This window comes from Acartia tonsa, chromosome 11 (genome assembly GCF_053477335.1).
Source record: "Acartia tonsa isolate MP-2025a chromosome 11, ASM5347733v1, whole genome shotgun sequence".
Taxonomy (NCBI): Eukaryota; Metazoa; Arthropoda; class Copepoda; order Calanoida; family Acartiidae; genus Acartia; species Acartia tonsa.
In genome coordinates, this window is record NC_137270.1 from 24090855 (window position 1) to 24101726 (window position 10872).

Here is a 10872-nt window from a genome sequence, read left to right on the forward strand (position 1 = left end):
GCTTTGACAATAGAGGTGTTGGAATATACATTAGAGATGGAAATGAAATGTTAAATGTAATAAGTAACAATGTCTTTCTATGCCATGATTTGTACTACTGCAGAATTGAATGGCAAAATGTGTTGGGTGTTGCACCTGCTCAGAAAGAAGGTGGAATATTCATGTTTGGAATGAGAAATGATATTATCGGTAATCATGTTGTTGGTCATGAACTTGGTATGTGGACAGCTGGTGCGTCTCAGAATGATGGTCGCCCCTTTGGATATACTATGGGCTTAGTATGTAATCAATTTACTCCATTTGGGAAAATTCAAAGTAATGTTTTTCATGACTGTCAAAGATGGGGAATCTATGTTTCTATGCAATGGCCAAGAAATATTATCCAAGATGATAATGGTTTAGTTTCTCAAATTCCTTATGAATATAAACCGAGTTGTGATGAATTTGCAATTGATGGATCTGACAATGGTGTTATTGACCCTGTACTAATTGAAGATCATATTGATTGGCACAACACCTTTTCAGGTGGCTCCTACTTTGGGGATATCTCTTGGGTCAGATACACAAGTGTTAACAATGGTTATGCACTGTATTGGAAGTTTTCAAAGAACTTTGCAAATCCTGAAGGTTATCATTTAGTTGATTCAGCAATTGTTAATGATCCCGCTGATGAGGTGATTGGTCAACTTTTAATGGGTCTTCCTGGCGGAAACTTTCAGTTCAAGATGAAAAATGTCACATTTGCAGGCGGGCCTGTTCCAAATGGGGCAGGTGTTATAAATGCTCCACAGCATTGTGGACTTCAAGAATTTAACAATGGAGTTCCTGGTGCTAAGTGTAATGTTCACATTGTTCTAGATCAAGTTGACTTTTCAGGAGTCAATTCTTCAAATGGAGAAAGAATTTTGACTTCTTTTGGTGCAAATGGTGGTAATGCTCTTTCACCCTTGTATATTGTTAGGGAAAAGCCATATGGTGGTCACACTACTGTTGTTAGTCCTTATTTAAATGGCTTTGCTAATATTACTGGCTGCAATGGACCTGATCCAGAGTATAGTGGCTATGTTTGTGATGACAGACTAACAATGCGTAGGTTAACTATTTATGCCCCTGACATGGGGGATTTAAAGCTGAGTGGTCCTGGTTATGACGTTGTGCCAGATTATAGAGATCCAATCTATGGAGCAAATGCTGGAATATTAAAATATGATACAAACCATGACTATTATCCAAGTGATACTGTTCTGCAAGGTGGGGGTTATGCTGCAAATGTTATTATTGGTGAATTTTACACCTTAGAAACATTATATTGGGCTGGAGACATTATTGTTGAAGTCTCAGAGCCTGATCTTGCCAAAAACTTTGATACAGAGCCAGGGCAAGAAGGGATAAATCTGACAATTAAACTTGATGATGGTACAATATTCACATGCTATCCAAATGCTGGTGAATCAAGACTGTTTCATGGATCATCACACATCGATAAAAGAGCTCTTGAGGCTGGAAGTATGGGTTATTGTTCAACCCTATTCAGAGAAATGGCCTATAAATCAACTACTCATGTTATGAACAAAGATACAACTGTAGCTTCTGAAGATAATCATAATTAAATAGAATACTTTATTAACCTAAATAAGCAAACCCATGTCAATTTGATTGTTTTTAAGATTTTAAAATTTTTTTTGATCTGGTGGAATGCACAAGGGTTTTGTCTGGGGAGTGCGCAAAGTGCATGCAATCATTTAATTTGACATCCTCATTAAACTGTGAGCTTTAGGGAGTTCTATTACAAGCAAACAGAGTAATGTTATTTTATCTTTTGAAGGTTGTGACCCTTTTTTGGATGTAAAATGCTGAAAAAACATGTTTTTTTTGTTAGTTAAAGGAAAAATAGTAAGATAAATGTTAAGCATTGTAATTTTTTACTCCACAATATATTTCTTAAGGTGGTTGTGACTCTCTTACACATCCCTTTGCTATTTTAAAGGAAGCCTGCAAGAAATACAACACTCCAACGGCTGAAAGACTGCTACAAGTACACCCAATACCCAAAATTTGAAGCCTCTATCTTCAAAAACAAAAAAGTTATAGGTATTTTAAAATGTCAGTTTAGGTATATGAAAACTGTGAAAGTTTACCACACGTCACATGATAGAAATTTAGAATTATTTTAAGCAGAAAGTTAGGATTTTTACAATAAAAAAAAACCCTTTTCATAGTCAAAATCTCTCAAAATGATTCAAATAGCTTTGGGTTTGTAAATATTGAATCATAGCGGAAAAAAATAAACTAATACAAGTATCCACAGATGCTTAGCTGTGATTGGTTGCTTACCGGATTCAGCCTACTGATTGGCTTGAAAGTTGAAATACTATAAGATGGCATTCTCACACTACAGTACTCTCAGTACAACGCAAATTTAAACTACTAAAAACATTAATGATATAATTTTTTATTATGATAAAACAAATGGGATAAAACAATATAAATAATAATTTTATTGGATATAAGTATGAGAATCTGGTTGGGTCTGGATTTTCTGCTGTTTCAACTAAAATTTAATAATATTTTTAATTTGTTTTTTCTTCATATCATGTTTTATGTGTTTTGTGAATGTTAGGTTACAAAGAAATAAGAATGTTAAAATCCATAAAATGGATGCTTAATAAACCATAAAAGCCTATAAACGTACCTTAACAAATATAGAGTAACAACTCATTTAATATTCAAAATTATTTAGAAATTCTAACCATAATCCTAATAAATATATCCTAAAACTACAGGGTACTTAAATGGACAATCAAAAATGTAGAAAAACTTTTAAGAGGATATAAGAGTTGGATATGTGCAAAATTTATTCCATAAAAATTTTCAGATAAACTTTCATATTTAGTTTCTTGTTTCATCTGTTTTAAAACACTAGATCGAAGTTTTTTAAGTCATGAAAATAAACCAAATCTAAAGCATTGGCTTGCACAGAGTTTTCAACGGGGGTTGCCAAAGGGGAGGGAAGGCCTCTAAAATTTATATTTAAGAGGGTGGGGAAGTTTTTTCACTCCTCCAAAACCCCAATTACCTGCCCTTGATCTAAACCTACCTCTATTAGCGTATCCAGAAAATTTTCATAAAGTTCGGCTTCTTTTAAACCCATGAAAGCTAAAACAAATTGTATTATTATCGCTTGGTTTGATATGAATATTTTTGTATCACGACTGACGGACGAATTATAATATATCTTTTCAAAAAAACACTTAGGCGTCTAACTTAAATAGCAGCCGTGTAAATCACGTTATCGTAACTGACTGGCGGACGGACTGATGAACGGACAGACAAAGTAAATTAAAGAGTAGCGACGCTATTTACAAAATGGTAGGTTTACCTATACTTTTAGCAAGCGCCTCTGAGTCAATTTGCTTGTTTTTTACTCGTCCGATCTTGTTTATCAAAGATTTTATTTTTCTAATAATATGTTAAATTAAGTTTTTAATAAAATATATCTATAATACAAAGTAGAATAATGTCTGTCCGTCCCCTAAGATCTCGGTAACCACTGAACCGATCGGATTCTACTCTTCAGGGAATATACCTGCTGGTCCTGTGGTTGTCTTAGGCTATTTTCTTGGGGCGTGAAACACCACAACTCCCCAAAAAATAACCCCTCCCCAATTTTTTAGGCAGTTAATTTAAAATATAGTGGTGGCAGCACCAGAGGTACTTAATTTTTTAAAAAATACCTTTTGGGGCAAAGTCCCTAGAGGCTAGGGGCTAGTATATAAAGATAACATAAATAAATAGTGAAACCTAATTATCAAATCAACCTAAGGTAAATTCAAATAAAACATATTAGGTAGTTAACATGCTTGCAGGCTAAGAAATAAAAACAGTTTAATCAGCTTAAACAGCTAAAAATAAGTTATTAAACAGCCTAACTGCTAATGTTAAAAATGCATGGAGGGCCGAAAAGATCAGAATTTTTAAAAATATTTATTAGCAGGTAAGAAACTCGAAGATGATTGAAGTCCCTTCACAGATTATGACGTCTTACGATAGAATAGCCAATAAGAGGCCAATATACACTGTAATTGACAAATGGTAAAATTTATGCTAGCTTCTCATTTGCTATTCTTTCGTATGACGTTATAATCTGTGGGGGACTTTAATCATCTTCAAGAAAATCTCAATTTTGTAAAAACTAAAATTATTTTAAGAATTAATAGTTATTTATTACATCATATTATTGAGATCTTTCCGCAGATTGCGGGGCTAAGAAACTGATAAAAATCCTATGATTTTTATTTTATTATCTGTAATAAATTGTCTATAATACGATATGATACATTATTTCTCAGTATGACTTAGAACTGTTTCTAATCCTGCGGATATCAATCGGTTTCGAAGCCTTACTGGAAAACCTTTTACCTGCGTTCTAAGGGAATTTTATTTTTGGTATCCTCGTTTTCACTTGACTTGATCTTGTTCAGCAACTGATTTACACTTTGTATCTCCTCGTCACATAGCCCTGTCGGGGGTGATAGGGGGTCTGCAGGGCTACCATCCATCTAGATAGATAGATAGTGATACAAAATTAGAATTAGACATGAAAAAATGTTCAAATAAGAGCGTTTTTTTTAGTATATTTCTTTTTTAAATACAAAGTGCATTTAAATAATTAAATATTTAAAAGGTACCTCACTTTCTTCTTGATAATAAATCACTTCTCCGTATTCATACGCTAAATATACACTAAAATAATATAAATAAATTTTTTTCTATAAAAAATCACGAAACCTTTAAACAATTAAAAATTTACCTCTAAATAATCTTTTTCATTCGACTTTAATCAAAGAAAACATTTTCATTCGAATATTTTGAAACTTTTAAAAGTCTTTAGAGAAAAGAAGTTAAATCAAATTTGTTTGCTGTTTTATACAATCACTAGAGTATTGACCAGTAAATAAAACTTATAGGGTAGTGCCGCTAGCTAATATATATCTATAATACAAAGTATCTTGATGTCTGTCCGTCTGTCTGTCCCTCCATCCCTTAAGATCTCGGTAAACACTGAACTGTTTAAATTCTACTCCTCAGGGAATACACCTACTGGTCCTGTGGTGGATTTAGGCTATTTTCTTGGGGGGGGGGGGGGGGCAACCCCAACCCTCCATAAAAAAATCCTCCCCCATTTCTTTAGGCAGTTAATTTAAAAGTGGGGGATGATAAGGCAACCTTTTTTTTAAAGAGATTGTTTTGATGAGGTTGTAGGTTTTTTTACCAAATTTTCTCCAAATAGTTTTAAACCTTCAAAGATAGAAAAACAGTTGGGCAACCTGTTAATTTATAAGGATTTAATAAATACCTCACAACAGCTAGGAAAGTTAGGAGGCCCATGAAATCTAAATTATTAAACAATATTTCTCGTATTCATTCAAATCCGGTGGATTAGAACCGGTTCTCATCAATACTAAAAAAACTATGTCTAGCATCATATTTTATCCAGTTTTCTACGAATATAAAAATGTACAATCATAAGATTAAAACCCGATTTTGGCCCGTGCCTTCGGGGCTATAAAAAATTGGTTTTAATCTTATAATTGTACATTTTATATCTGCGGAAAGCTGTTTATAATACGATGCGAGAAATAACTATTCTCGTATTCAGTCGAAATCAGTGGATTAGAACCGATTCTTATCAATACGAAAAAACTATGTCCAGCATCGTATTATATCCAGTTTTCTACGAATTGTACATTTTATATCCGCGGAAAGCTGTTTATAATACGATGCGAGAAATAACTATTATTAGATTAATAAGAAAACAAGGATGACAACATCCACAAGTAGCAAAGCACAAAAAACATGGATTAATAAATGGTCAAGTTTATGTTCAATGATCATAAAAAAATGAAAAAATGAAAAGAAGGAAGAACATAAGAATAATAAAAATCACGAAACCATCATCAAAAATATTTATATCATGTCTTTAGTCGCAAGAAAAAAAGGTAACTTGTCCTTTTAGTGAAACAGTTAAAAGCTGATAAAAAGCTGCTTAAAGTCTATAAATGTTATATATTTTAATTTAAAAATATTTAATCATATAGAAATTTCATGCACCAAAAAAAGAAACAGCGTATAGTGTCCAATCAAATATGACGTCTTAGACTACAAATGACCAATGCTAGGCCAGTATATATTGTAATTGACCAATGGTAAATTGTATACTGTCCTATAATTGGTCATTTGAATTGTATAACGTCATTTTTTAGAACCCAGTAATAGCGTCGGACTGATTATGACGAAACAAAAAAATTAGCCAATGAGAGGCCATTATTGACAAATGGTAAAATTTATAGTGGCCTCTCATTGGCTAATTATTTTTTTTACGTCATAATCAGTCCGACACTTTTACTAGGTTCCATTTTTTATTTATTCAAAAAAAGCATGCTCAATTTATACAAAGCATTACTTTCTGCATAAAAATAATCAAATTCATCATATATGTAGGCATTTGTTCTGTCATAATTAATTATAATTACTTTTTTCCCTTGTTTTCTAATGATATCTTTAGGTCTCCAATGGTTTATTATTACTGATCAAATGATAAATTATATTTTGTCATAGACTAATATAGACTTAGAAGATTTGAATATGATACAATAAAATGTTACTGAAATCAACCATTTCTCCCACAAAATAACTAAACGATATATAAAAGTACAGGGTTACTGTCTGCTTGTACTTTAAGATCTTGCTACCCGATAGATCTCTATTTTTTTCCTTTTCAGTGAAGGTACATGAAAGGTTTTTAACTATTTTTTGCCTATTCCCCCCCCCCCTCTCCCAATTAATTTTCAAAACTAAAATTGAAAGGGGAGGGTCTCCCTCTTCTCTCATGTGCTCCTAGATTCCTCTAACTGCTGGCTGCTAGCGTCCAAACAGATAAAGGTACATGTATGTTATCATGTGAACACATCTATATACCTTGTACTAGAGTTGGCTCAATATAACTATATCACTATTAACTAGTTATCTATAAGTACATATCTATTTATCTATTTCTCAATAAATCAATTTTCCTCCCCCGCCATTACTATCTAAAAGAAAGAAGTAAATATTTATTAATTTGAATTTTTTTAAAAATATTTTTTCAATTATATTTTTTTCACATTACCATCACCAAAGGGTTAATATGATTAAAATTTTAGTTTTAATATTTTGACACAAAGGAAGTGTCGCCACAATCAAATTCTTTTAAAATAAAGTTTTCTTAGATTTACTCTATTATGAACTTATATTTTTTATTTATGAAAAAAGGATTAAATACTTCAATGTAATTCAAATATCTACATGAAGTGAAAAACTTAATTCATTCCATTAACAAATAGAATAAAGGTCTTATCGCTTTGGTCAATAAGTGTTTAATGAGGATTATTGGAGCACTATGAGTTTTAAACACTTTACCATTGGAAGACTCAAGCTCATTTATAGACGTTTATTTCCTATATAGATCTGTCATGGATCTTGAGGCAATAAAGCAGGCTGTTTTGTAAATGTTAAAAATTGAAAGATTTCATTAAATAAAAGTAATCGCAAATATACTTAGTAAATAAGGAGGTCATCTGAAATAGCCATTGACTGTTTACAAATGTCATGGCAGCCAGCTAAAATAAGTTGGATTGGTCATATTGTATATTAATGAAAGTTTTTGCCAGCAGCCCAACATCTGCTAAAGTGGTTTTGTTTCTTTAGAAAGGTTGCATTGACATGTCGTTAATTTTCAATACGTCTTTTTTGTGACGTATTTAAAGAAAATGACTTATTAATTTGGCCTTAATTGTTTTTTATTTGCCATTATTTTTCTTAAAAAAAGAAATTACAAAATAATGCCTGATTAAATATAAAAATTAAGGTTGTTTCAATACGCCATATTCTATTTTTTCCACATATTAATATATATTTTAGAATTACATATTAATGTCACAGTAAATAAAATAAATAATGTGGAATCAAAACATCCTTTATTTGTAATAAGTCATCTTTATTAATTAAATAATTTAAATGACATATTGATAAATTAAAATGATCTTATATAAATTTAAAAAGGAAATGGATCAAATAGTTACTGATTTTGACACCAGATGGCAGTTGAAATCACTAATTGTTTAGCTTTGTTTTCTCAATGTTTTGACCTTATTTTTAGTTTGACAATTATTATTTTGTAATGAAATGAAGGATTTTAGTACTACAGACACCACTATGAATTTATATTTTAGTTCCTTTATGCATGTATATTATGATAACTAATTTTTTTGGTGAGACCTTCTAGAAAGAATAGAACCATATATATAGGTCATGAAACTTTTCAGTAAGCAATGAAATAATAGAAACATATTATGTGTTTGATTCAAAATTGTTAGATTAATTTTAACCCTGAATTATTTCTACTATTTTGTTTGTAAGTAAATAATACATTACCAAATTTGGTAGCCATATTTTTTTTTGACGTTTTTTAACAATTCGACGTCTTAATACAGCCTTAAATGATTTAAATTGAATTAAATTTAATCATTTTATTTACCACAAATAATAAAAAATTATAATACGATTTTGAAAGTTTGGCAGCCATCTTGTTTTTCTGGACGTTTTAAAGGAAAAATTGACATGTCAATGTGTCTTTATTTAAGAAAAAATGTCATTAAATTCAAAATATTGTTCTTATTCATATTTTTTTTATGACGTTCTTTTAAAGATAACAACGTGTTTTTGGTACACAGTACGGCCTTAAAAAAATTTTAAAAAATATGAAACGTCATTTGTATAGTAATAAAAAAGTTACATCATTAAGGACATATTAATGCAACATGTTTATTAAAATAATGCGATAAAAGTATATGCTGGGAGCTGGCTGCAGCTGTACTTAAACAAATCAAAACGGTGAAGCAGCTTATAGTGCCTAAAATGACGTCATTAAATACAAATGACCAATGGTAGGTCAGTATAAATTTTACCATTGGTCAATTATAATGTATATAGTATACTGGCCTATCATTGGTCATTTGTATTATTTGACATAATTTTTTATTAGGCACTATAAGCTGCTTCAAAACGTCTGGTTTGTAGTTGTAGATTTTTTAGATGATTGAACGCGGTTGGCTTATTGTTTTGGATCAATTGCTTTCCTAAAAATGTATTGGGTGCGATTAACAGCCCAAAACTTATCAAAACTGAATAAAAATGGGAGTAAATATGGTATGCTTTGGTAATTGAAAATGCGCATATTGTATAGTTATGACTATCAGACAAATGTCTTGTTATCAAAGTGTCTTTATATATGCATACGTACAGACCAAATTATAATGTTAAACATTGAAGATACTTGGTTTGTTTTCTATATAAAATATATTCTATGTAAATAAATATTTCTTATTTTAGCATGTTAGATCCTATAATCCCTTAGAATTAACATACAGGCAATAGTTAGTATTTGTCTTTAATAACAGTAAAATAATATACATTTCTCGTATTCACTCGAAACCGATTAATATCCGGTGGATTAGAACCGGTTCTATCCAAATCAATACGAAAAAAACTATTTTTAGATATTCAGTTTTCTACGAATATAAAAATGTACAATCATAAGATTAAAACCATTTTTTAGCATGTGCCTTTAGCATCTCGAGGCGAAAAAAAACTGGTTTTAATCTTTAATTGTACATTTTATGTCCGCGGAAAGCTGTTTATAATACGATGCGAGGAATAACTATTCTCGTATGGTTCTAGAGACAATTATTAGAAGATACAAAAAATAACAAGGATGACAATATTTATAAGTAGCGAAGCACAAACAATCACGGATAGACAAACGAATAAAGTGAGTTATAGAACTGATAATCAGTGGTCATAAAAAAAGAACCAAAAAAGAATCTGTGAATATTAAACAATAGAAAATCACGAAACCTTTAACAAAAAAAATATTATATCTTTTGTAGCATGGCCAAGAAAGTTGTATTCTTAATGCTCTTTGCCATTTGGTAGGTACAAAAAATCTGCAGTCTTTATTAACCAGCAGCCAATAGCGACCGTGGCTCAACACGTAGCGCATTCGCTCGTCGTCGGGAAGGTGATAGGTTCGAATCTCGGTCCGACACCGCGTCAAAACTAAAGACGTTAAAAATGGTTCCCACTGCTACTATGTCAAATGCGCGACGTAAATAGTTAGAGTGGGGGGAATGCCTTGGCCCAAAACAGGCGCAACTCGTTACCATGCACAGTTAGGACTTCTCAGACAAAGGTCGTGCATCACAGAGAGTTGGTTGTCTGTAATGTACTGTACTACGGGTATGAGGTGAAGGACCAAGAGTCTGGCCTTGAGTTGACAAGTTGACTGTTCAGTCCAGGTGCAACTCACCCAAACGACATTAGCATTAGCAACCAGCAGCCAAGAAAATCCGTTTTCCTCTATAGCATTACGGACTGATGAACGGACAACCATAAATGTTTGATAACAAGGATGACAAAATCCATAAAAGCGAAGCTCTAAAACGGTAGGACAAACAAACATTAACAGTTGTAGAGTGTCAAAACCGAATAATCAGAATATAAATATATAACAGTCAAAGAAAAATTATAATTTTTTTTTGAAAACTGCTTAAATACAGGATAATGTTTAAGGACATATTTACGTTTTTAGGACTTTATTATAGAGATGCTTTGCTTATAACATTGTACTTTAAGTTGTTCTAGGATTCTTTAAAAATCAGATCAAACGGATTATTTTATCACATAATTTTTTTTATTAAAAAGTAAGAAATCAACATGTTTAACTTGGATGTAGGGACATTCTGGTTACGATTATAGAATTGTTATTCTTTCTAA

At 31.4% G+C, this 10872-nt stretch overlaps 1 protein-coding gene across 2 annotated transcripts; it reads right to left on the minus strand.

Moving 5' to 3' along the window:
- Nucleotides 1-2443: 2443 nt before the first annotated feature.
- Nucleotides 2444-6588, minus strand: LOC145331910 (uncharacterized). 2 transcript variants are annotated; one of them, XM_080176783.1, is made up of 7 exons: nucleotides 6534-6588; nucleotides 5357-5393; nucleotides 4689-4743; nucleotides 4420-4559; nucleotides 3380-3459; nucleotides 3098-3156; nucleotides 2444-2551 (listed from the first exon to the last, which is right to left on the minus strand). In XM_080176783.1, the coding sequence occupies exons 2-7, from the start codon at nucleotides 5386-5388 to the stop codon at nucleotides 2498-2500; spliced, it is 420 nt and encodes a 139-aa protein (XP_080032909.1). In that variant the 5' UTR covers nucleotides 5389-5393; nucleotides 6534-6588; the 3' UTR covers nucleotides 2444-2497. The 2 variants fall into 2 exon arrangements, with proteins under 2 accessions (XP_080032909.1, XP_080032908.1); XM_080176782.1 differs by lacking the exon at nucleotides 6534-6588 and having other exon boundaries at nucleotides 5357-5470.
- Between the last annotated feature and the right edge of the window lie 4284 nt (nucleotides 6589-10872).

What these genes read in the sequence shown, in the direction of transcription:
- LOC145331910 (XM_080176783.1), bottom strand. Translation starts at nt 5,388, where the DNA reads ATGGGCCTCCTAACTTTCCTAGCTGTTGTGAG. An exon ending in AAAATTCCCTTAGAACGCAG is followed by an intron (nt 3,460 to 4,419) that starts GTAAAAGGTTTT and finishes ACATATTATTAG; the next exon opens with AAAAATAAAATCTTTGATAA. An exon ending in TTCTGGATACGCTAATAGAG is followed by an intron (nt 2,552 to 3,097) that starts GTAGGTTTAGAT and finishes ATTAAATTTTAG; the next exon opens with TTGAAACAGCAGAAAATCCA.